Here is a 27628-nt window from a genome sequence, read left to right as displayed (position 1 = left end):
TTTTCTGCCAGTTACGACTAGCACTGGCACCGGTCCTCCTTATGAGCCTAAAGCTTTATAAATGGGCACAAAAAAAGAATCAGATTCTAGAGCTTTCCAGCTTGTAAAATGTAAGGAACAATCTTCAAAGTACAAGGCCCATAATCATCTATAAATGTAGTCCCCATATGAAGAGGAGCAAGTAAATACAACACTGTAAATCTTTCATAAAGTTAAATTTAAATGACTGTCCTCTTGTCTGACTTTTCACCCTATTCTTTGGGAGGATTAAAATATACTTCCTTTAATAATGATGAAGACAGTAGCTGACAGTTGTGTAGATATGCTTTACTGTTGAACATCTTAACCAGATAAATAAAAAGATGACAAATTCATGCTGTTTTCCTGTTTGTTTATTTAAATTTTACTAGTTCTCATGATATTCCGAAGTCTGGAAGTCAGTCGATTTTCACATCAAAGTTTTCTCAAGTTGGAAAGGCCCAGGATAATCATCTGATGTTAGTGCTGCCCGTGCAAAAAAAAGCCACATTAATCACTATTTATTTAACCCATAAGTTAAAATTAAGTAATAAGTAAAGAAAACAAAACCACAGATTAAAGGTCTTATGAAACCATTAAAAAGAATCACAGTTGGGACAGTGGTGTGTTGGAAGTATTTTTCACCAAGTCAGTTCATTCATTTGACTAGTTTCACATCATTCACTCACATCAATGTTGATTAAGTCACTGCTTTTATCACAGTATCTTTTATACATGCCCCGTTTAAATTCTGAATATAAGAGTTCTATCCTATGGGGATAACCCTACACACTTCAAAGAAACCAGAAGGCAGCAAGAAATTTATCAACCCTTCATTAGTTTCTTGATATGGAATAATTTTAAAGCCTATTTAGAGAGATTGGTTGGTATTTGCAATACACAACATTGGTGGTCGCTTGAGGAACAAAAAACAGCTGCTTGTGGGCCATACTTCTTAATTAATATAAGATCTCTCAATGCCATGCCCTGAAAAGCATTAGCGGCAAAGCTGCGTAAGTGCAACCTCTCCTCGCTGCCAGCTCACTGCAGAAAAACACAGGAAACACAGAAGGAGCAGGCCACAGCCATCCTCAGAACACCATCATCACACCACCGAGAAGCACAGATCTCAGATGAATTCTGGACCAACGGAACCTAACCACATGCATATGGGAGTCTAAACGGCCTGTGGACCTTCTGAAACACAACACACACATGCTTAAATCTCCATTTTTGCCAACAACCAATTCTTCCTAAAGCACCTCTTAAAATTACAAGGTATGTTTACACTTCTGCTATGATTTAACCAACTTAGAAGTAAAAGCTCAAGTAAATATTTATATTACAAACATTAAGAATGCCCTTAAGGGGACTTCCCTGGTGGCGCAGTGGTTAAGAATCCGCTTGCCAATGTAGGGGACATGGGTTCGAGCCCTGGTCCAGGAAAATCCCACATGCCGCGGAGCAACTAAGCCTGTGCACCATAACTACTGAGCCTGCGCTCTAGAGCCTGCGAGCCACAACTACTGAGCCCGAGTGCCACAACTACTGAAGCCCTAGAGCCCGTGCTCCACAAGAGAAACCACTGCAATGAGAAGCCCGCGCGCCACAACGAAGAGTAGCCCCCGCGCGCCACAACCAGAGAAAGCCTGTGCACAGCAACAAAGACCCAATGCAGCCAAAAACAAAATAAATTTATTTAAAAACAAACAAACAAAAAAAGAATGCCCTTAAGTAGCAGAAGATCAACGAACCCCAAATAGGGAGCAGATATCAAAGAACAAGTATATCAAAATAAGAATTATTCTTCCAAGAAAAGACACAAATCTACACAATATGAAACTACAGGTTAAATAAAGGATTACTGCGTAATTTTTTTGTTGTTGTTCTACACCCTAAAATAGGTCTAGTATTGATGAGACAGCTTTTACAAATGCCTCTCTCTGGCTGGGGACACTCCTGGCACACAGCCTTATATGGCACAGACCCTGTGTCACAGAGGCCTGGCAGGGACTTGGGTGCCATTCCAGCAGCCAAGGCACTTCAGGGAGCTCTGGCTCTCAAAGTGTAAGGTCCCCTGGGGATGAGGATAATGGATATTTACCAAAGATAACTAGGACCATCTAGAATCATTCACACTCAAATCTCTTAAGCTAGAATTACCCTCCTCTACTCCAAATCAGAGGTTGCGGAATAGATATGCTGAGAAACAGTTCAGAAAACAAATGTTCAGGACATTTATTAGGCAATTAATGTCAAAGAGCAGTCTTTTAAAAACCAAATATCAAAATATTTTTAAAGCGATCTCCCTAGCCTCTCTCTCCACCGTCTCCACCATTACTTGCTTCACATGAAAGCTCACCTCGCCCTCTTGAAGAACTCCGACCTCTAGGAGCCCCCACCACTGTGCCTCCTCCTCCTCGTCCTGTCAGTCGCAGGACAGCAGCACTGTTTACAGACATGGAAAAGTTTCTCTGCCAAAAGAGAGAGAAAGAAAAAAATGAATAAAACAAATAAAACTGCATGTTGTTCCTGGCCATCTCCCACTGCATCTATAAAATGGCACTTAATGACTACTAGAAATGGGAAACAATCACTACACGACCCACTAAGATGCTCCAAAACCTGATTTTAGCTGAAAATTTCAAATGAACATTTCAGATCAACAAACATTAACAACCAATGCCTTACACTATGTTAGGTTCTGTGAGGAAATATTAGGCAGACAAACTCTAAATGCTGTATGTATCCGGAAGCAGACAGGATATTTATGCATCATAATACATACAGAATACTCGGTAAAAGAGATCTGGTTTGAAAGGGTCCCTTAACTACAGAAAGGTGGAAATGACAGGGAGTCGCAAAAGGTCTGAATCAACAGTATGATAAAGAAAAAAATGATCATTTTGCCTCATTCTGCTCACCACTGTGAATTAGCAACTCCAACTAGTATTTAATAGAATGACAGGTATCGGGGTGAATGGGGAAGGGCAAAGTAAGAACCTACATAAGGTCAACCATCTAAACGGGTAGGGGGAGAGAATGCTTGAAAAAAATAAACAAAATCCCAATCGCTTGGTCTTTAGCCTGCACTTGCACCCACAGTCAATCTGGAAAAGGGTCAAATACAACAACAGCAGCGGGTGGGCATCCTTCAAACATGAAGAGGGATACAGGAAGACAGGAGGTCTGGGATTCAAAAATATGTTTAGTTGATACTTCTGGATAAATGGAATATACAGAGCTTAGGAAAAGGTAAAGCAAGAAGCAATTATAAAAATATTGAAAAATGATCTGTAAGATATCAAAATCCTGGGCATTTGAAGGAGAATTTCGTAAGAGTTCTAAACTCAGAAAATGTTGGAATATATCCTTACCTGAATACTTTCTATAAACTTAGAACCTAACAGACATCTGTGCAAAAATGCAGGTGTGGTTACAGTGTGGCAAATCCAACTTCAGCATGGCTGTAGCCAAGGGCCCTCCTGGCAAAGGGGCAAGAAGTGAGGCTTAAGAGCACACCAATCTGGTAGCAGCTACCTAAATCACAGGGAAATAGAATCCTGCAATTCAACTAATATTTTAAGTCCAAATTGTTCTCCACTGTGAAGTCCTGATTTGCTGTTCTGATTCAAGATCAATTGAAATGTGATGTCTACACCTCTTTTGAAGAAATCAACATGTAATTGGTTTTTAAAACTTCTACTTTCATTTCTGAATTTCTTGTTTTAATATATGGCTCATTTTCTCCTCATTACCTGTCATTACTTGTCTTTTTCAGAACTGCATTCAATACAATTTGTTCAGATAAATTTTAGGAACTTATCAATGGAAGTTTTTTCCTTTGACTTTTAAAGGTATATAATCATATAATCAAGTAACTTCAACACTGAAGACTTAAAATGTAACTGATAACTAAAAACTAGAGGCAGATACCAAACTTGATTAGTACTTATTTCAAACTATTTTTTAATAAAACTTAAAAAAAAAAATGCTGGTTGAAACAAATGCATTAATTTACGTTTTAACACAGAGTAACCAGTGGAGTTACTGAATAATGCCTCTGGGATCACAATTAAGCAAGACTATGAAGTCCCAAAATCTAGATTAATATATTCTAAAATTAAAAAAACAGAGGTCAGAGCTAGCTGTATTATGTATACCAGGATCTGACACCGTCGAACACCTCACTACCAAAGTATTACATGTATGAAACTCAAATGCACCCATCTACGGCGTTCAGGGAAACTCTCATATGCTTTCATACATCCTCACACATCGCAGCTGAAAGTGCAAACTGGTATAATCTCTGGAAGGCAATTTCTCAAAGTATATTTAAATGTCCATACCCTTTGACACAACAATTCCTCTTCTTACACATGTGAAAAATAACATAAGCAGAAAGATTTTAACTGCAGTGCTATTTGTAAAAGCAAAAATGGCAACCAGCTAAGTATCAACCAAAAGGAGCTAATTTAAAAATCATGGCCATCTATACAGGGAATTCTGTGCAGTTGTTTAAAAAAATGAGGCTGGAACTTCCCTGGCGGTCCAGTGGTTAAGACTCCAAGCTTCCACTACAGGGGGCAGGGGTTCAATCCCCGGTTGGGGAATTAAGATCCCACATGCCAAGCGGCGCAGCAAAAACATAAAAATTAAATAAATAAATAAATAAATAAATAAAATGGGTAATCATGTTAAAAAAAAAATGAGGCAACTCTATTTATTAGGGTGGACCATATAAAATGGCTAATATTCAACCATTTCTGATCCAGAAAGCTACAATTTCATACAGTCAGCCTAAAATATCAATACAAAGATATAAAGCATAGCTGGAGTTAAGAGCATGGAGAGGCTAGACTGCCTGAGAGTGAATTTTGGCTCCTTTACTCAACTTCTCTGTGCCTCATTTTCCTCATCTATATAATGTGAATAGGAATCTACTTCGTGGGTTGTTGCAAGCACTTAACACATTAAGCAACAAGTATTTAGAACAGTGTCTGATACATATTAAAAGCTAAATAAGTATCTGTTATTATTTCCCAAATAGATGCTCCGGTGAAAACAGTAAAGTGTAGAACTGTATGCATAGTATGCTACCATTTATGTGTATGTGTGTTTAAAGGAATAGATGCATAGACAGTTGCAGATGTATTAAATACCCTAGGAAGGGAACACAAGAAAATGGAAACAGTGGTTATTCCTGAGGACGACTAATAGCTAGCGAGAGTCTGGTTTACTCACAAACTTGCTTTTCGCTCTATGCACTTTGTGAATTTTGTATACACATGTATTATCTATTCAACGATGCATAAGTGATTTTCTTTGATGTCAAATAAATAAAACACACCAATCTGGTAGCAGCTACCTAAATTACAAGTGTAATGTGTAGAGTCATGCTTTTCAAACTGTGACAGACATACAGGGAAATGTCAAAACCAAGAGCAACTGGGAGATCTTATTTAAGTGTTAATTTTGTTCTAAGAAAACCTTTTACCTAGTTATATTTTATACATGCATGCACGTATATATATGTGTGTGAGTGTACTGGGGCGTGGGGGGGGGCGTGGGTAGTGAGGGAATGTGCACAAGCAGAAAATTACCTTGCAGTTTAAAGATAAAATATTCCCTTCAGGTAACTTCAGGAACCAAGATATGCAGCAAGAAGCTATTTTAGGTTATTAGAATTATTTACCTCCCCAATCAGAGTAATAGGGTGAATAAGTATACAAAACTCTAGTCTAGGAAGATCTAAGCAATTCCTGAACAGGTACCTGACCATCCAAGTATACACTTCAAAGTGTTAATGAACCTTTTGCCAGCTTTAAGTACTGTCCTACTCCAACATACTTTATAAAAAAGGCTACCAAGTGTCAGGAATTCCTAAATGATGCTTTTTTTTTTTTTTTTTTGGTGCGGTACGCGGGCTTCTCACCGCTGCGGCCTCTCCCGTTGCGGAGCACAGGCTCCGGACGCGCAGGCTCAGCGGCCACGGCTCACAGGCCCAGCCGCTCCGCGGCATGTGGGATCTTCCCAGACCGGGGCACAAACCCGTGTCCCCTGCATCAGCAGGCGGACTCCCAACCACTGCGCCACCAGGGAAGCCCAATGATGCCTTTTTAAATGCTTCCAAAAATGCACCCCGATGGTCTTCTGTGATTACCATGAAAACTTCCCAATCCTTACATTAAGCCCCTGTGTTTACAGCATCCAGACCTTAACACCTTAAGATAAACTTTTCCATTATAAAAACAAAATGAAGAGTTACTCCTTTAGTCATGCTAGAACTAATTTTGGTGTGTAGGTGTACTGCATACCTAACTTTATTCCTTTTCAATTGTTAACCAACAGTTCCCAGCTGCATTTGTTGAATAATTTTTGATTTTTCAAATGATTTGTGTAGCCCTTAGTAAATACAATTTCTTAGAAATGTTAACAGGATTTTTCTGAATGATTCAATTACTTTTTTTTTTTTTAATTAAAAGTCTATCACGTTTTGGTAACTAGTAGCAAGTCCTCCTCCCTACTTATTAAAAAGCTTTTCTGGCCCATGTAGTCTCTAAGAAATCCAGGCAGTCATTTAAGGAAAAATAAAAAGAAATTATTAAAAATATTCATAAACAGTTTGAAAAATAATCACAAAAGATTGAAACTGGTATACTGAGCTATATAAAAATTAGCTTCTCGGGCTTCCCTGGTGGCGCAGTGGCTGAGAATCTGCCTGCTAATGCAGGGGACATGGGTTCGAGCCCTGGTCTGGGAAGATCCCACGTGCCTCGGAGCAAGTAGGCCCGTGAGCCACAATTACTGAGCCTGCGCGTCTGGAGCCTGTGCTCCACAACAAGAGAGGCCACGATAGTGAGAGGCCCACGCACTGTGATGAAGAGTGGCCCCCGCTTACCACAACTAGAGAAAGCCCTCGCACAGAAACGAAGACCCAACACAGCAAAAATAATTAATTAATAAACGCCTACCCCCAACATCTTCTTAAAAAAAAAAAAAATTAGCTTCTACATTAAAAAAATCATAAATGAAATCAAATGCAATTAAAAATTTAGAAAATTTAACAGGTTAGGGTTAGGGCGAGCTCAAGAAAAAGATTTCTATCCAAAAGAAAAACTGGCAAAGACAAGAACAAAAAGTTAAAAGAAATATAAATGCAAACATGAGAAACTCTGCACTAGGGAAAGAAATGCAAAGTAAAACAATGGAAGAATATTTTATCCAAATCTGCAGAGAATTTTTTCAATAAAAACAATGTTTGAAGTATAGAACAAAGCTTAGTATACACCATCACCCGCACAAAAAGGGGGAAAACATATTTACTTGGAAAAACACACAAGAAGCTGCTAACACTGGCTGCCTTTCGGAAAAGGAGACAGGTGGCTGGGGGAAAGGATGGGAGAGAGATTTTCTATTATATACTGTTCTGTAAATTTTGATTTTTTAAACCATATGATTTACTGCTTATTCAAAATAATTAATTAATAAATAAAAATACTGAACGTGGCAAAAGTAATGGTAAAATGCTACAGGTATGGCAGCAGTGAAACAAAACAAATATCCTCATACAAAGTTTCTTGAAAACAATTTACAGTATGGAGTGATTTGCTTTTATTTCCAAACTTTCAATTCTAATCAGCTGATCTATATGTCTATCCTTAAGCCACAGTTTTGATTACTGTAGCTTTGTAGTAAGTTCTGAAACTGGAAGTATAGGTCCCCAGCTTTGTTCTTCTTTTTCAAAATTGTTTTAACTACTTAGGGTCCCTTGCAATTCCACATGAATTTTAAGATCAGCTTGTCAGTTTCTACCCAAAAAGCCACTGGGATTTTGACGGGGATTGTACTGACAGTAGATCGATTAACAATATTAAGTCTTCCATGGCTTAATAAATGCTGATGCCTTTCCACTTATCTAGGCTTTAATTTCTTTCAACAGTGTTTTATACTTTTTATGTAAAAGTTTTATACCTCCTTATTCTTAAGTATTTTGTTTTATTTTTGGCTGCGTTGGATCTTCGTTGCTGCACGTGGGCTTTCTCTAGTTGCGGCCAGCGGGGGCTACTCTTCGTTGCAGTGCACAGGCTTCTCATTGCGGTGGCTTCTCTTGTTGCGGGTCACAGGCCCTAGAGCACGCGGGCTTCAGTAGTTGCGGCATTTGGGTTCATTAGTTGTGGCGCTTGGGCTCTAGGGCGCACGGGCTTCAGCAGTTGTGGTGCATGGGCTCAGCAGTTGTGGCTCGAGGGCTTAGGTGCCCTGCAGCCTGTGGGATCTTCCCTGACCAGAGATCAAACCCGTATCCCCTGCACAGCAGGTGAATTCTTAACCACTGCACCACCAAGGGAAGTCCAACCAAGTATTTTGTTTTTAATACTACTGTAAATGGAATTGTTTTCTTAATTTCCTTTGTGAACTGTCCATTGCTAGTGTACAGAAATACAACTGACTTTTGTGTACTGATTCTGTAGCATACAACTGTGCTGTATTCACTTAGTACACTATAAAAGGACAAATACAAAATGTGCTACTTTCTAGCCCAAAACTCTAACTTTCTCACAATATCATTTAAAAAATTGGTGACAGGGCCACAACTACTGCAGCCCGCATGCCTAGAGCCCATGCTCCACAACAAAGAGAAGCCACCGCAAAGAGAAGCCTGCGCACCACAACGAAGAGTAGCCCCTGCTCGCTGCAACGAGAGAAAGCCCATGTGCAGCAATGAAGACCCAACGCAGCCAAAAATAAATAAATAAATTTATTAAAAAAGAAAAAATTGGTGCCAGAAGAGCACATTTTTAAGCACATTGTAAGCTGAAGATCTACATTTTCCTTTAATGGTAAGAACTGGTAAAAAATTGGCAAGAATTCATGTTTTGCAGAACTGAAAAACTACATGTTTCTGAAAAGAAGGCCCTCTCCCTCAAAAAATAACTCTTTCTCTCTACTCAAATCCATCTCCTTACACTTAACAGCTTCAGATCTAAAGCAGAATCTAGTCAACTAAGAGAGGCATCCAAACACCAAGAAAAGAGTAAGAAGGAAGCAGATCTGGGGGGAATGGAGGACACTCCTTAGCGCCTAAGTAGGAACTTCACATTTTCATGCCTCGGTGGGAAGGAACAAGGGTTTGACTGAAGCTCAAAGGTAGACGCAAACCTGTTCTTCTTCTGTAAAGGGTACAAGAGCCAACGGCGGCAGGGGTTCCTCCTGTAGGATAGGCAGAAATTCTTTATCCAGAAGGTCTGAAGGTATCTGTTTGACCAAACACATGACCAAGAGATTAATGCTATCCCTCCAATTACAAGAAGATAAAACAAGAAAATATTCTTTGATTCACCTGTTGCTGATTATTAAAAATATGGATTAAAGCTTATTCAGACACAATTAATATTCTGAAAGGGTCAAACATTAAAAACCCCAGTCACTCTCCCTGTCCTCCCATCAGACGACCACTCTCAGATTTGATATACAGCACTGACTCTGGTATTCCAGAGTGCACATTTAACTCAAAGCACAAGGTGGTAAGGAGAGTTTTACAAGCAACTGTATCTATCCTAAGCAACCATCATTAAAATTTGATTCTTAATCCATAAAATTAAAAACAAAGTATACTTAAAAATAGAAAATGTTATTTCTCACTAGTCAGGTAATGAAAGTGTATTTTATATAAAGTAGAAACTAACGCACCATTGTAAAGCAATTATACTCCAATAAAGACGTTTAAAAAAAAAGAAGTGTATCTTATACTGTTTGAGTTTTGATCATTTATAAGTAACACAAATGTGGTGTCACATTTTAAGATTTTGTCCCCACTGAAAATTTTATATTTAACTCAAAAGAAAAGAACAAGAGAAGCATCTGCCCTTCTCACTCCTAACTTCTAACTGGAAAGAAGAATAAGAGATGCAATAAAGAGAGAAGAGAAAAATTCTTCCTTTCTCAGCCATCATACTGGGATAGAAACAGAGGTTCAGAGGAAATTAGTTAGACAAAGCATTAAGTCCTGACTACTCTCCTGTTTTCATGAAGCTTTCTACTCCTGTAATGAAATGTTAGGTCTTCTCTAAAAAAATAGAGTATGTAACATTTAGAAGAGCCTCTGTAAACTATTGCAGGTTTCAAAGCAGGAAAAAAAAAAGGTAGAGAGAAAAACTATGGCTGTTTCATATATCAGCACATAACTGTACATAACCTGAAATCTTATTCATAATTCTGAACTCTTTCCTACTTTCTTACCTTGTTGTCTTTAAGGAAAAGTGCTAACATTTCTTCTCTGCCATAACGATAGTCTGCTAATTTATACTTCGGCAATGCTGGAGAAAGAGGAGGGGATGTAATACTCCCACCACTGGACAGAGCTCGGAGCCTAAAATAGTAGACAGAATATAAAATGAAGTGTCAAATATTCTGGCAGTAAGGACTTTTTATTTTCATATACTATAAAAGTTTTATAAAATAAAAAAGAACAAAAAAAACCCTATTATCTCAAAGTATCCAAGATTTTAGCTCTAATACAACCTGCTATAATAGCTCACTAAGAAAACAGCTCATTGAGAAATAACTAGACAACCATTTGAAAATTCCTTAACTAGAAAGTATCGTGGCATGTCTGTGAGAAGCTTAGGGGGTGAGATGGGGACACCTTTTTCCAAACTATAAAAATAACATATAATTAAAACAAAAGTCATGTATCACCTTACACCCACTAGATTCATAAAAATTAATAAATCTGACAATACCAGTTATTGGTAAGGATGAAAAACAATGCAAATTCTCAAGTAGTATTTGTGGGATTATAAACTAGAACAGCCACTTCAAAGAATGATTTGCTAATATTTAACAAAGTATGCTACACAAAAGAAAAAGCAAAATACAGAAGCTTATAAAAAAGATAATACTTTTATATATGCCCACAATATTTCATAATTCACTTTTAATGAAAGCAATTAGTGATCAGTATAGAGAATTTAAAAATGCAGTGAAAAAAGTGCAGTACAAGGAGAAAAAATATAAAAGCCATATTTACTAAGAAAAAAAAGTAAAAATATACTTCGAGCTGATAATAGCAGCTGCCTCTAAGGAATGGAACTGGGAAAAGAGAAACATTTTAATTTTATAATAAGATGCTTTTATTTTAAAAAGGAGCGGGGTGCGGGGGAGAACCTCAGCAAAAAAATGGCAAGAGTATGATCGTACTGCAGCACTGCATCAACTAGCAAGTGGGAAAACTACCATCAGGAGTAGCTGATTATCTGGGAGTGGCCCAAAGTTCTATAAAGTAATAGATAACAAGGGTAAAAGGGACCATGGTACTGCAATGCAGTAGTTTAGCACAAAGGAAAATTCAACAGAAGCATTAAAATATATCCCCCAAATTGCTAAGCTTCATTGACAAAAAAGGGGAGGGGAGAATGGTCTACAAATTATACATTAAAAAGTGTGAAGGCCAAGCATAGTAAATACTTGCACATTATTCAAAAATCGCAGAAAAAAACAGTATGTACATAGTTAATATATAAAATGTGCTTACATGTAGAAAGCAATACCAAAAAAAAAAAAGGAGTATGCATTAGTAAAGTGAGACTCCAGGGTTTTGTTTTTTATTTCAATGTTTCTGTCTTCTCTTTCCACTTATTTTTTAATGTTTTACTATGGACAATTTTGAACATACATAAAAGTACCAAGAAGAATATAGCAAACTGCCATGTACCCGTCGCCCAGTCCCCAATCCATACTGCTCCTTCTGCAGCACCATCTAACCATCCTTTAATACTATTTTGAAGGAAATCTTTGGCTTTCAAGATTTTTGAGGCAAATTATTTTCAAGTTTTGAGAAAATATTTTGAAGAAAAGTTATCTCATCTGTAAATATTTCAGAATGTTCTCTCTAAAAGATAAGGATTTTTCTTTTAAGTCTCGATTTTGCTGATTTTATCCCTGTGATATAGTTTAACATGTTTCTCTGTTCTCTGCATTTCATGTAAATTGGTGACTGGATGCAGAGTCCTGATCAGACCTGGCAAGACTACTTCCACGTGGTGGTGTGTTATTCCATCAGGAGACACATACTGCCTGGTTGGTTCTGCGAGGCTAAGCAGTCCCTGACGACCAAAGCTTAGATCCTTATGTTCACTAAGGTTGCAAAGTGACTTTATCATTTCTTCTTTATTTGCTAGCTTGAACAGTTCTACAAAGAGAAACTTCCCTCTTACACTATTTGGTATTACCTAAGAGGATATATAGCTCATATAAGAAAGGAAGGAAAAAGCCTTCATTCTTCCTTTTCACTTATTAATTTTCAAAATAATGACTTGGTTCACTAACATCCTCCAGTAGTAACAAATTATTTTTTATTAATGTATTTCAGTTCACTGCAATTATTCTTAGCAATACTCAAACTATCTCATATTTGCCCAGTGGGAGAGGCTTCAGGTTGGCTCCCAAGTCCTTCTGACCCAACCCTAGTAGTCTTTAACAGCTTCTTTTCTATCTGGTATGTCAAATGTTCCAAAGTCAGCTTATTTCTTGCCTCAGACTTAGAATCACCATTTCACCAGAGAGTCTGCTCCTCTTTAGTAATATATATATTAAGACACAATCTGGGTGCTAGCAGTGTTCACTGCTACTGGGTTGGTCTTTCAATTTTCTTTCCAATTATTCTTGGACTCAGAGGTCACTGAGTCTAACTCCTACAAGACAGGTTAAACAAACCAGTAAGAAAACAACATGCCCATGAAGGAATGATCCAACCACTGCTGAAGGACCTTCCGGTACAGTGGTTTGCGTCAAATTCATGTACATTTGAGCTCTTTCCTGAGAAAGTGGAATTAATATCCACTAAGAACTGAAGCTGGGAACGTTACACATACATTACCCCATTTAAGTTCCACAACAACCCCAATAGAACAGATGAGAAAAATGAAGCCAAGGAGTTAAGCAACTTGCCCACAATCACCACCAGCAGAACAGAGTCCAAAACTAGGTTTTTATGACTCAAAAGACCAAAATCTTTCCAAATTTTTATTTAAAATAGCCACGGTTTATTCTGCCAAAAATTAATTTTTAAATATATATACATATATATAATTAATATATAATTTTAAAATATCTTTCTTATACTGAGTCAATAAATATGCTCCCCAAGAGTTTCTACCACTAGAGGGCACATCTAAGCGCTCTTCCAAGTGAAAATCATCCCAGTATTTGCAGTTATTTCATCTCACCAGAGACTTTCCCTCTCACTCCCCAACATCCCTAATTTCATCTGCTCCTCACAAGGTTTCAAATCCACCCACAAATCCCACCGGCTTTCCATGCCTGTGAACTGAACACTTCTTATAGGCACCAGACCTAAAAAGTAACACGACCAGAATGCATACTCAAGAGATTCCTCTAGCTACTGTGAAGAGAACAGACCAAGGCAGGCTGAGAGTAATTCAAACTTGGAGAAGATGGTAGCCTGAATCAGGATAATGGCTGTGCTATACTAAATAATTAACAAACCCTATCCCAAGTCTTCCTTCACCTACAGATATCTGGAAAAGCTAAAACATATGTGGATAATGTCTCTCCCTAAAAATCCACCAGTGACCTTTAACTCTCCTAGGATCTTGCGCCATACAACCCTCTCTTAGAAATTCAACCCTTCTCTATTGGCTTTCCCCTCATCTCTAAATATATCTAATAGTGATGTGTCTAAAACTCCTCTAATGTAGCATCCCCCTCTACCTATGCAGCACTGGTCATCTTTCACTCTTCATTTCAGAGACATCTCCACATTCTCACTTCCCAATCACTTCAAAACCCAGCACAACCTGGCTTCTCCCCTACCACTCTACTGCTCTAGAAAGTTCAGTAACCTCAACACCAGGCCCAAGTGAAATTTCTCTACCCTTACCATCTTCATCTTCCTATAGCCATATGGAGATCTGTTTAACACAGGAGGCCCAGTGCTACTCCTACTAGTACTAGTAGTAACTGATAGGTAGCAGCAGCAGGGCTGTCTAAAAGCCCCCCGGTACTCCACAGTCCTCACTTGTTAACTGTTGTCCAAAATCCAAACTTCAGCTTAAAAAAGTAATTTAGAATTTCAATGTAGATGTGTGAAGACACACGAATCAAAAAGCACTTCTGTGTAAGTTCACAATTCTCAATTCCAGCTCTGACTCTTCACTAGAGAGTAGGGTTTTCTTATTCAACCACTCACAGCCCTTAAAGTTTATCATATCCAAAACCCTACTTATCAGTTTATTCATCCCAACCTCCTTCATCACCTGTATTCCCAAAGGCAAGTAAGGATACCACCATCTACTCAGCCACTGGATTAAGAGTCTGGAAATCATCCTTTACTCCTCACCTTCTATCCATTTCCCATAACCAATTACAACATCCCACCAGTTTTAAATCCTGTATCTCTCAAACCATCCCCTGATCAAGTAACCTATTATTGTTCACACTTTTATTTCTTACCTCGACTGCTGCAGCGGCATCCTAAACTTAATTAGTCATAGTCCATCCTCCACACTACTACCAGTTATTTATTTCAAATGCAAATCTGAATAAAACACTCCCTGCTCAACAATTCTTCACTGGTACACAATGATCAAAGAAACTCCAAAGCTTCTTAACATAAAAGGGCTACCTGTAAGTTCTTCTCTCCCACACTTCACATTACAGTAAAGGCAAATGTCTTGGAATTCCCCTCTTAAACCTACACTTTCCTGTCCCCTTGTCTTTACACATGCCTTTTCTATCTGGAATATTTTTTCTAATCTAGTATTTTTTCACCTGGGGTGTGGAGGGGACTGCCTGGAAGCAGACAGATTAAGTGGAAAGGAGGAAAGGAAAAGAACAGAGACAATGAGAAGGATGGGGGTTGGAAAGAGAGTGGTAGGAGGGAAAGGACAGAAATCTACACACAAGTATCTGCCCAATGTTCATGGAACTAATTGTCTAGTGGGAAAAAAAGCTAATAAACAGTCATACAAATAGAGAGCTAGTGAAGGATTCTGGAGAAAACTTGATCCAATTTACATTTTAAGATTACTCTGGCTGCAGTGGGGAGAGCAATTAGAAGAAAGAATGGAAGCCGGGAAACATCAGAAGGCCACTCCTTATAGTTTATGTCAGAGATGATGCTGGCTTACACTAGGGTAGAGGCAATGAAGATGGAAAGAAATGAATGGATTCAAGAGATATTTTAGAGGTAGAACTGACCCAACATTGTGGTGGAATAGACATAGGGATACAGAAGTAAAAGAAAATATCCAGGATAACTCCAAGACTTCTGGCTTGAGGAAAGGGGCACACTGTGGTATTAAGATGAAATAAAAGAAGAAATTTAAAAGAGCAAAATTCATAAGCTCAGTTTTGGAAAACTATGAAGGATGAGATGCCTACAGGCATCAAATGAGCAGCTGAATTCCTGTACTGGCATTATACTCCCTTTACAGCACTGACATTACTGTGAAATTATTTAGTGTCAGCTTCCCCACTAAATAATTCAAAAGTAGGTACCATGTCCTTTATCCTTGTTGCCTCAGCACCAAGACATAAAACATATGAGGCACTTGATAAAATGTTTTCTAAACAACTTTTAATATTCTCTTCTAAAATACACCCTAGGATAACATCTAATTTACCATTCCTTCAGATGGCAGTTATCTTTTACTCTTTTTGCAAACTGGGACTATTAATGCATTCCATCCCCTAGAACATCTCTCATTTTCTCCACAATTCCACAAAGATCATGAATAGTAACCTAGCAATATCAGCTTTGAATTCTCTTGCCCCCATATCCCCCACCCTAAGACTTGAATCATTCAATATTTATTTACTAAGTACCTACACTAGCTAAACAATGGGTTTACCAAAATTGAGAAATACAGTGCCTTTCTTAATGGAATTAGTTCTTTTCTGAGTAAGGTAAACGCATATAAAGAGACACAGTACAAGGTCATAACTACTTTAACACAGGTCTAAACAAAGTGCTTTGGGAAAAACAAAAGTGCCTCATTCATTTTTGCAAGGAAAGACCTGGGGATACTTCCTTAAGGCCATGGAGATGAGACAGAAATATACCAAATGAGGTTCCTTGGCTCCTTCCCCATAAAGCCAGGAGACTGTCTGCAATTATTCATTCCGCTATAATAAATTCCTTTATTATCCAGACTTATCTAAGTAGATTTTGAATGCTCAAAATAAAAATAATAAATAAGTAAAAATCCCAAAATAAAGCAAGTTACAATGAATTTGTCTTGCTTTTTAAAAATGTCTTGAAGTATACAATTATTTGCAAACAAGAAAGAATATGAGGATACAAACCAAAATATTAACAATGGTCCTTTGGGTGGCATGATTAAGGGTAATTTAGATCTTTTCTTTCTCCTTTTGTACTACTGCTTCCTCCAAGGTTTTATGGAATGAGCGTGAATTATTTTACTACTGGGACTAACAACAAAAAAATTCTTTAAAATCCTAAATCTACTAGATTTAGAACTAAAAAAATTTTTTCTTCAAGGTGGTACTCTGTTCTGTCAAGGGTGAAGTAAACAGACAGGGAATGGGAATTAAATTCATACAATCCTTCTTGTGGTCAGTCTGTCCATATATCATCCAAAGCCTTAACAATTAAACTTTTGATTTAATAATTCCATTTCTAAGATATTACTCCAAAGGAAGTAATCAGCAACACAAAAAGAACTGTTCAAGGATGTGTATACATACTGACAATAGCAAAATATTAAAAACAACTTTCCTTTCCAACAATTCACTCATTCATTTAACAAATATTTATTGAGTACCTACTATGTGCCAGGCACTGGAGATACAGCAATGAACAAACAGTACAAAATCGAGACCAAAGTACTTGCCCTCGAAGGAGCGCACAGTCTAGTGGGGGCTGGAGGATGGAATATAAATAATAAAGAAAATAAGTAAAATATTTGGCATGTTATATTTTGATATAGACCATGAAGAAAAAAATTAAACAGGAAAAGGGAGGTAGGGAGTAAGGGGAGTTGTTATACAGGTGGTCAGAAAACATCTAAGGTGGTAATATTTGAGTAAAGTTTTAAAGTGACTCGTTTTATACCTAGAAAATGATTTACTCCTCCATTAAATCTATCTCACTCTTTTAAAAACTGCTTTGGTAATTATGTAATACATTTCTTTATCCTAAATATAAAGATACGCTAAGACCTAATGATTCTTCCAGACCTACCTTAAAAAGTCCATGCTTATGGTCATTCACGGTCTGTCCCTAGCACAATTTTCAATGCTCTCCCATCTTCACTACTGTCAAATAAATCTCTTCCTTTTATACATCACTTACTGAACATTATGTTTTACACCATTATAAAAATGATGACCTTAGTAGAAAGAATATAGTATCACTAAATGTTTCTGTATGGTTCAGTTACACACAGATTCAGTGTAATCACTCTAAACTTTGATTCTCAAGTTATTCTGGACACAGCTCCTTACCTCAAGTTTCACAATGAATGTAATGTTACATGCAGAAAAAACACAGCGGCAGTCTCCATTCATACTTCTAGATCAGGGTTACCTGAGTTACTTCAAGGTCTCATATATTCCCTTTGCCAGAAGAAATTTTGAAAGATGGTGCAAAGAAGGCAGTGTGCCTACTTAGACCTTTGCTCCTCAGTTTATCAGCATTTCAGATGACTAAGGGAAGCCTCCTAAATTCTAATGCCTGCAGGGTAACAGAGGTAACAGTTAGGTAAAGCTACTGCTTAAGCATGGGACTGGTAACTTTCCTCTGCTAAAGCTACGTCAATTCAAATTTTGTGTGAAACACTGGGCTGATCAAACAAAACTTCAGAGTACCGATGAAAAGGATGTGTAAGACGCTACTGATAGACTGGGTCAATAACTCACTGAAATGACTTTGGGAACCCATGGTTTAGGACAGGGGCCAGCAAACTTTTTTTTGTAAATGGCCAGAGAGTAAATATTTAAGCTTTTTGAGCCAGATGGCCTCTGTTGTAACTACTCAACCTTGCCACCAGTGTGAAAACAGCCAGATACTATGGAAACAAATGAGCGTGGCTGTGTTTCAACAAAACTTTACAGTCCCGTGGTCGTAGTTTGTCAACCCATTCAGCATGAAGTTAAATGTGTAATGATTCTAAAACATCACCAGGAGTGCATTTTTTTCCTTTTGTTTTAGCTAAATTCCTGGTACTGTCTCTCATTGTTATTTCTTAATAGAGGGATACTGGAAGAAAAAAAAAAACTACCTTAAATTAGCTGACAATTTTAATCATGTTTTTACAAAGAAAGAGACAAGAGAGTGTGTAAATACAAAAGAGCAGCAGTTACAAATTCTAGATGAAGGCAGAGAAGCTGCACACAAAATGCTTTACAAAGTGGGCTATACGAATTTAAAGCCACCTGGTAAGATGTGAATGAAGTTTTAGCTATAAGAATGTTCATCAACAATATTTTTATAATAATGAAGAACTGAGAGCAGCCTGTATGTGCTGCATCTAGAAGACTAGTTGAATAAATGATGCAACCATTTAAAGTAACAGGAAATATTTATTGATAAAAAAAGATATTGCTGATGTGGTTCTTTTTTAAATGCAGGTTACAGAACGGAATGTACGGTATGATCCCATTTTTGTGAAAATAAATGTACATTTACACAAATAAGCATACACAAAACTACCTAGAAAGATACACCAACCTATTTACAGTGGTTACCATGGACAGTGAAATTATGGTGATTATATCTTCTTCTGGATTACTTGTAATTTCTAATTTTTCTGTAAGTATATACTGATTTGGTAATAAGAACTAAAAAAGGTGCAGAATTACTTAGGGCAACATTTCCAAAATAAACTCCCAAAGTACATAAGTTGCATCAGTTCTTAGAATTTCAAATAGTGATTTCTCCTCAGTCTCCAAATGCTAGCTAGAAGGGCCAAGAAAACTTAGGAAATACACATAAAAAGAAATGCATATAATAAGGTAAGTTAATAAGAGTCCTCAAATAGGGAGTCACTACAGGAAGTCTGGATCATTTATCAAACCACCACCACCTAAACAATCAAGAATATTTAAGAGACTATTCCAATTTATCTATTTTATATACTGCCTCTGGTTCAACGTTTGAATGGAAAAAGCAACTATCATTATTCACGCCACTGATGAGAGGATCTTCAATCACCAACTTTGGGGGGAAAGGAAGAAGGGGGGAAAAAGTCACACTACAAGGTGATGGATCTCAAAATTCCATGAGAATTCCATATTCGGGGTCCAAACATATCTGTAAGAGACTCAAAGGTCAATTATTATTATGGAAATGCTAACCGGATCCTAAATGGGATGTTAATAGCCAGTGTAATTCTGGATCACCTGCCTAGCCCATCAATAAAATAAAACTCAAATAATAATTTAATAAAAACTATTTTTTCAAATGAGTCTATGAATAGCCCTCACAAACAAACACTGTAGCAGAAAGCATACACACATAAAAATGTTACAATTATATAAAGTTATATATGCACCTAGATGAGGGCTCAAGCACAAATAATTTACTAGGGTGGTGGGACTCGGGGGAGTTTTAAATCCATTATCATTACACAATCAAAACAGGAAGATTTTTTAATAAAGTATAAATGCGGTCACTAAGCAAATATAACTTATTCCTAGACTAGCTATACTGTTTCCAAGCAGGCACATAAAGCAAAGTCTCAAAAACATGCACATTTTATAAACCCCCCAACACGGGCACAAACACCTACTACTGTGCTAGTCATCCAATATCGAACAGGATGAGATTCTGAAAACTCACCATTCGGGCCCGAAGTTCAGCGTCTGCGTTTCCGCTGCCATTCTTTTCCGTATGTTTACAATAGATTTTTATTTGAGGAGAAACCTGTTAAAGAGAAAAATATCTCCATACAGTTGGTCAAGACTAAATGCAGAATTCCAGCCCACAAAGTATAGTTAGGGAGTGCGTTCTGCTTGTGGCTCCTCTCAACCAGTCACCAGAATGAGGTCTCTTAATCCCTATTTATAACAATATAGCAGGCAAAGTAAAAATGAATAAATCCACCTTTACATCCCAATTCACCATCTTTTTATGTTTACGTGGGGAAAGGAGGCATGGTACAAGATGATGCTGGTGAGATAGGTGGTAGAAGACCATGCAGGGCACTGGGGACCAAATTAAGGATTTCTTTTTTTAGCCTTCGAGCAATGGGGAGGGAATGAAGGGTAACAGATTTACATTTTAATTTGTGTTACTCCCTTGCAATGGCTCTCCCATCACCATGAGGTGTATCAAAGATTCTCCTTACCTATCTCACAGCTTCCGCCACAACTCTCCTCTCCCCACTGTCTGCTTAGCCCTTTACACTCTAGTGATTCTTTAAAAGTTACGTTGGACCATCAAGTTAAAATAATAAGCTAACCAATTTCATGAGTGATCCATCAAGAGCAATTTCAAGATATCAGATCTTTAAGTGAAGTAAGTCAGAAAGGGAAAGACAAATACTGTTTATTACTTATAAGTGGAATCTTTAAAAAGCCAAACTCATAGAAACAGAGAGCAGAGTGGTGGTTACCAGGGGCGGGGGGTGGGGGAAATGGGGAGATATTGGTCAAAGGTACAAACTCCAGTTATAAGATTAACAATTTCTGGGGAATCTAATGTACAGTGTGGTGATTATAGCTAATAATACTGTATTGTACACCTGAAAGTTGCTAATAATACTGTATTATATACCTGAAAGTTGCTAAGTTGCTAAAAAGAGTTTCTTTTTCACAAAAAATGAAATGGTAATTATGTGATAGGATGGAGGTGTTAGCTAATGCTATGGTGGTAATCATTTTGCAATATATAAATGTAGCAAATCAACACATCTGACACCTTAAACCAACACAATGTTATGTCAATTGTATCTCAATAAAGTTGAAAAAAAATGACATGAGAGTTTAGAAAACAGAAAATACTGTAAACATTGTAACATACTATTAATATGTCCAAGATGTATCACATCGCCCTGATTGTTGCTGTTTAAAAGATCTAAAAACAATAAACTAGAAACTGGTCTAAAACACAGAAACGGCAAAGTAAAAATGTGCTAACGTCCAGAATCAGCTATTTATCTGCCCTCTTCCTGGAAAGTATTTCTGGCCCCGTGTCAACCATGTGGGTTCCAAGGAGATTCCCATGTTCTTACTTAATCCTGATTACCTTTTTTGCCTGGCCAGACAAGCGTGCACACCAGACCCAAGCTGAGATCAACCTAGTGCCCTCCCCACCTCATACTGATGATTCCAAAAAAACATAAGGCATATGGTTTTTCACACTTTAAACTCTCTGGAACTGGAATGCATCTTCATCAGTGCCATGCCACAACTGCTACCGGCCCACAAGGGAAGCTGGGTCACAGCCATCATTGTCCGCACAAGGGTGAAACATGGTCAGAGCCGCTCCTTATCGTCATCCTTGTACCCGATTTTAAGTGCTGCTTAAAACACTTTCAAAAAGATCATGCTATGATTCTAAATTGAAACGTACTGTGTAACAGAAAAGAAAGCAAATACAGCAATAGGATATTAGTGAAGTAACTCTTCATCACTGGAGGAATGATTGCAAGTGCTTTGCAGAACCTGAGAAAGGAAAAAAAACCACATGAAGATAAGCTTGTTGTGGTTTGCTAGTGAGACTTGACACTGCACAATCCATGTGGCCACATGCAGCAGCCCTGAAGTATTTAGAGGAAAAATTAAACAGTTCAGACTGCTTTTAAGAACTTCACAAGCACCAAATCACTGAATTTTAAATCAATGAGAGAATAATGGAGCACTCTCTTAAGAAATGCTTCATCGCCAACACCCTTAATGACATGACACTACACGGGTGGGGAGAGGGAAGAAGAAGGAGACTTCTACAGTCCTAAGTTTTTCACAATTTAGAAGAGTCAGACTTAATGTGTAGAAAGCTGAAGAATATCTTAATCAATTTATTTCACTTTTATTTTCCTTTTTATATATGCACAAAATAAATACTATATAATAAAAATCTATTAGCCTTATTTGCTAAATAAGTTTAAAAGAATTCTTTTTCAAAATGTAAAATAAAAAGTCTAAGTAATTAAAAAACTGTGCCAGCGTTTACTTGGCAGTATGATTTCTTTCTTAGTAATATATAAAACGAAGAAGCTCACAACTGATGCATGTTAGATTCAATTAAATTATGGTACATCCCAAATGAAATCACTTGTCAAAGTAGTGATAAGTCAGGTAAGGTGCCCACTGTAGATTAGGACAAGTATCCTGCTTAAAAATCAGCTGTGTAAACTTATTTAGCATAAATCAATTCAGTGTGCTTTAAAAAAGTACGTGGACCTACTTGGCTAACAAGCAGACCTGTAGAGACTACAACTATAAGATTTTATTGTAACACGAAACATCCTGAAGGAGTGTTTTTAACCACCATTTTAAACTCCACATAGCCAAATGTTTTATATTCAAACCCCTATGGACTTTGGACTTTGACCACTGGAAAACAGCTCTGAATTAATAAAGCAGGTCCAGATTTGAACCAGACCGCATTTATAAAGCAAGTGAATCTCAATTAAAAACTGAATTATTTGTGATATTTGTGAAAATACTAAAATCATTCTTAGAGATTTAATATTCTTTTCCCCTTTTAATTACTACAAGGCTACACAGGTCATGGAAATACAAACTCCAGGGGCGCCATTACCACAAAGGATGCAAATGGAGCCCCTAGAGTTGTGTTGTGCAGGCAGTGGTCTTGAGTTACAGAAGCCCTGGATGCAGGCAGCACCTAAAGAACATCGAGCAAGGAAACCTTTATCACTCATTCCACCTATAAACCTTTAGGTAGAGACAAAATACCGTACAGCAAAAACATTAAAAGCTCAGAAGTTTTTTTAATGCCTTGAGCTGGGAGCCTAACCACCATTTACTACTTCCTATGGTAAGAGTTTTCTGGAGAACTTTTAAGAACCTAGAATAATAATCCAAGCAATTTAATTATCAACTAAAGAGACCTACGTTACTCAGAATGGTGTTCTGCTCATTCTCCTTTATGAATTAAAGCAGGAAATCTAAAAGCTATGACTGAAGAAATCTAAACATTTGAAGTACTGTAACTTCTAATCCTGAATTCCCCACCCCAGATTGCTCCTTCCAAATCAATTTAAATGAGCCCAGTTCTAATGTATTTATTTATATGTACTGGAGGGATTGTCTTACACGATGTCTTTGAATTATAAATTATTTGGAATGGAAAGTGGGACTTATTTCTCAATTGCCCTTTCTAAGGATGCAGTGAGGTATCAAAATTAGCACAGGCTTTGCCGTCACTTAAACCCCACCAAGCTAAGTGTTGTCAATTCAAACCCCCCGCACACTTGTGACCAATTAGAAAACAGGTCTGAATTTTTATAGCAAATCAGGATTTGAGCCAGACTCTGGAGGCTGTGCTCCCACCATGCTCTTCTGCCTCTTTAGACTGCATTTTCTTGAAACAACTTCCTTCCTTTTCCTCCACGGCCAGCAATATACTGATATATTTTTCCTATCTTCACTTCCTTCCTATTTAGTCAAGATTCCCCAAAAGCTTCTCTCCTTTTCTAACTTCCCTCAGCGTACCCATTGTTTATTTAACTATAAATTCTGTGTAGATACTGTCTTGAGTCTTACTTACAATGGCGTTCTCTACCGACACTTCGGGTAGAACTCTGCCTGCTGAATCATGGGGGATCTAACATAGAACATACAGTGGAGGTGCTGTCATAGCAAGAGCAACCAAAAATTCTTCCACAAATTTCTGAACTGCCCCCCATCCCTGCTGTGAATTACATATTTGACTTTTTTCTCCCATGACCTACGTGGCTTTCCAGTAGCCTGCTCCTCCCAGATATCCATCTAACAACAACTGATCAAGGTACCACTGTTTTCACCATCCACTGATCAGCCAGGTTCAAAAGCCTAGTCATCAGAAATTCATTCCTCTTCTCTATCCCTCATATCCAATCATTTTGCCTGAAATTTGGTCAATTCCTCCTTCAAGATTCCTTCTGCATTCTGCTTTCATTATAGCCAAACATCTGTTAACTCATGTCTGGATTATTACAATAAAATTCTAATCTGCTTCCCTGACTCAGCCTCTGATTACATCCAATAAGATCAATCTTTCTAAAGCACTGCTCTGGTCATGCCTACCCTTCTTTATAACAGTCACTAAACCTACTGTGTATGGTCAAAAATCCTCATATTTTCAGCTTCCCATCAATCTAACAATCTGCACCTTCTCAACTCAATCTCCCACTGTTTCACCTCCAAACTCAAAGCCAGATGATAACTTTCTACTTCTCTACTGCATTCTTCTTCTGTGGTTCTGGCTCATGCCATTCCCTTACCCCAGAAGGCTCACCCTCTCTCCTTTACAGTGGCTTATACAAAACCAAGGATCCATTCAAATAAACACTCCATAAAGTATTTCCCAAAGTAGAAGAAGGAAAATCTAAACAAAGGGTGCAGAAATGGAATGGAATCTATAGCATGCAATACTGGCAGTGGGGTACTTTTTGAATCTGTATAGAAAAGCTTTAAAGGAAAGAGAAGACGGAAAAGAATCAAATTTGGGAGGAAGGACACACCGTTTTGGACAAAATGAATGTGAGGTGCCTGAGGAGCCATCCAAAAGACCATAATATACATACACCTGAAACTCCAGTATAGAGTCAGGATAAGAGACATAGATTTGGAAGTAAATCTACAGAATTGAAACCAAAAATTCAATGAAACTATCCCAAAGTAGGAATCAAGAAGGGACAAGCTCAAGAGACAAGAACAAAGCCTCTGCAAACACTGTGCAGGAGGATACGGGAAGGAAAAAAAAGACCATGTAGTTAGGTATCTCTAGCCCTAACCTTTCACCTAAAATCAAATTCACTGACTCTAGCTTTCTCCACATTCACTTTACCTGAAGCAGAAAGGAGAAAAAGCTAGGTTCTTTTTGGGGAGATTATCCATTTGCTCAATAAGGCTAAAAACTAAAGTGAAGTTTGGTAAAGCAATGGTCATATCACAGAAGTCTTTGTATTTTATATCTCAAGAGCAATGAAAGGCTATGAAAAGATTTACGCAAGAAAGTGTCCAGGATGAAATGTGCACTGTAGAAAGATCATTCAGGATGCCAAGAAGAGAATGAATCAGTAAGAGCTAAAGAGAAAGGAGGGGCGTTATAAATCCAACAGATTGTATGTATCTACATACCAGTAGAGAAGAGAGAGCAGTAATGATTAATAAGTATATTCACTAACATGAAAAAATGTCAACAATATGTTAAGTGTTCAAGACAGGTTATAGAATACAGAGAATATAATTATATTAAACACATTTTAAAATACATTCTTAGTGGGTACATATAGATATGCCCACAGATGTTCATATTCTGAATGGTGGAATTATGAGTAATTCTTTTCCTAGTAAGTTACTAATTTGTGTTAACAAAGATAGCACTGGCAAAGAAAACAATTGGACAAATTCAGAAGTTTCAAATATTGAAGTCAAAAAAGAGAAAGACTGAAAAATCTTCATTAACTCCCACAGTGAAGTCATTGTTGACTTAAGAGTACAGTTATAGAAGTGTGGTGAGGGACAGAGCCAGACTTCAGTGGTTGGGAGGTGAGGAAAGGAAGACTACAAATGCAGTCAACTTCTTCTAGAATCTTAGCTGCGAAAAGGTGAAGAGAAATGAAGCAGAGTAGAAAGAAAATTTCCCTTTTTATTTTGGATGGAAATATCCTAATGGAAAAGTACTAATAGAATTAAAAAGTAAAGAAACAATTTAATAAAAATATGATAGAAATGAAGCTCTGAGAAGGCAGGGTGGATGGGGCTTCAGAGAACAAATGGAGAAAAAAACTATCCCTATCCACTTGTGACAAGAGCAAAGTATGTCCAAATGACTTAAGATACGTGCAAATTTATTTTTGTGGGGTTTTCTTTGGGGAGGTGGGGAGCAAGAGTAAGCTGTGGGGAATTCACATTGATGGCCTCAATTTTCTCAAAGCAGTAGGCAAATGACAGAGTAGATGACAGGGTAAGGTTTGAGAAGAATGAAGAAAAGTTAGCTGCTGTGATCTACAATAGTATTGTTTTTTAAAAAAATAAACTTTATTTAGGAATAATTATGGATTTATAGAAATGTTACAAAGACATTACAGAAAGTTCCCTCAGTTTCCCCTAATATAAACAACTTACATTACCACAGTACATTTGTCAAAACTAAGACACCAACATTGGTACACCACTAGTAACTAAACTCGGATTTAACCAGTTTTTCCAACAATGTCCTTGTTCTGTTCCAGGATCTAATCCAGGACACCACACTACAGCTAGCTACACTAGTTCTGAAGGCCCAATCAAGATGGAGATGGCACCTATCTGCATGGTTGTGGGCTTCTTTCTCCAACTCAGCAGCCTGAGTAGAGGGCAGAGAGAGCTGACAACAGGACTGAACCTGGGTTAGGATTTTGTCAACACAGTAAACGGAAGAAAAAGAGGGCAAAGTGGAGGATGCTGGCAAAAGTGTGATTGAAGCACAGTGAGGAAGGAAGTAAAAACAGAAGATAGTTTACAAATTTGAGATGTTGGTAATGTCAAAAAGCAAGTATAGCAGGAATAAAAATGAAAGCACTAGACAAATTAGAGATGGAGGTAAGTCAAGGAACCAGGAGCCTGGGAAGATTGGATCAGTCATCCTATGGACTCTGAAGTAACTTCCAGATAATGGCAGAGAGAATAAAGAAGAAAATGAAGGATGATGCCCCAGGGTCTATATCTGATAACGAGGGGAACAGATAGTTGTATTGTCAGACAGCATGAACTTCAGAGGAAAAGAGATTTTGCAAAAAGGAGGAGAAACAATGGCTAAAGTGACTATACCTAATCTATCATCTAAGCTAGAAAATGTCTGTGTGAAAGAGATATTAATAATTACATAGAGACAACAGGAGCATTTCAGGCTGAATGGTCATCTGAGTAAAGAAACAGAACAGGCATCTGAATGGAAGAGGATGAAGATCCTGATGCTGTCTGCTGATTCACCTACCACTGTGCAGGAAAACAGTACTGATAACCTAAGAGGGATAAAGGGAAGGTAAAATTATCAGGGCAAGATGGGCTTCAGTTACCTTAACATCACTGAAAAACATACTTTGAATAGTTTAACACATGGAGAGGTAATAACACTCTCAACCTCCCTATTTTGGCCTCTATTCTCCTTTGGCTACTCCAATTCTAAGGATAAGGACCTCAGAGAAAGGTCTACCCTCAAATTTTAAATAGAGTTGACTTAAAAACAGCTGAGAGAATATTTCTACATACCTGCTATTTCAGACCTTGTCCACTATTCAAAATTCCTTATAAGTGAATTCAAGTAATATATTTCTTCTGCAGTTAATACCAGAAAGTTGGTCTTCTTCAATAAACTGCATCCTGTGCCTGACAATGAACTTTATTTAATCTGGCCTTTTTGTCAACTTTTTAAAAACTAAGCTAAATCACTCCTCACTAGCAATTATTTTACCTC

The 27628-nt window shown here is 37.6% G+C and overlaps 1 protein-coding gene across 4 annotated transcripts in view; it reads right to left on the bottom strand.

The window, feature by feature from the left end:
- GIGYF2 (GRB10 interacting GYF protein 2) overlaps positions 1–27628 on the bottom strand; it is a 126641-nt gene that overhangs the window by 82365 nt on the left and 16648 nt on the right. For all 4 annotated transcript variants that reach the window (XR_013828852.1, XM_079925062.1, XM_079925064.1 and 1 more), the window contains 4 exons: positions 19841–19924; positions 10258–10387; positions 9178–9273; positions 2381–2492 (listed from right to left, as the gene is read on the bottom strand). Coding sequence is in view for 3 of the 4 variants with exons in the window: in XM_079925062.1 (XP_079781188.1) it covers positions 2381–2492; positions 9178–9273; positions 10258–10387; positions 19841–19881 (379 nt within the window). In the remaining variant the exon portion in view is untranslated. The remainder of the gene's footprint in view (positions 1–2380; positions 2493–9177; positions 9274–10257; positions 10388–19840; positions 19925–27628) is intronic.

This window comes from Stenella coeruleoalba (genome assembly GCF_951394435.1).
Source record: "Stenella coeruleoalba genome assembly, chromosome: 6".
NCBI lineage: Eukaryota > Metazoa > Chordata > Mammalia > Artiodactyla > Delphinidae > Stenella > Stenella coeruleoalba.
Note: the sequence above shows the minus strand (reverse complement) of the source record. Positions and strands in the feature narration are given on the sequence as shown.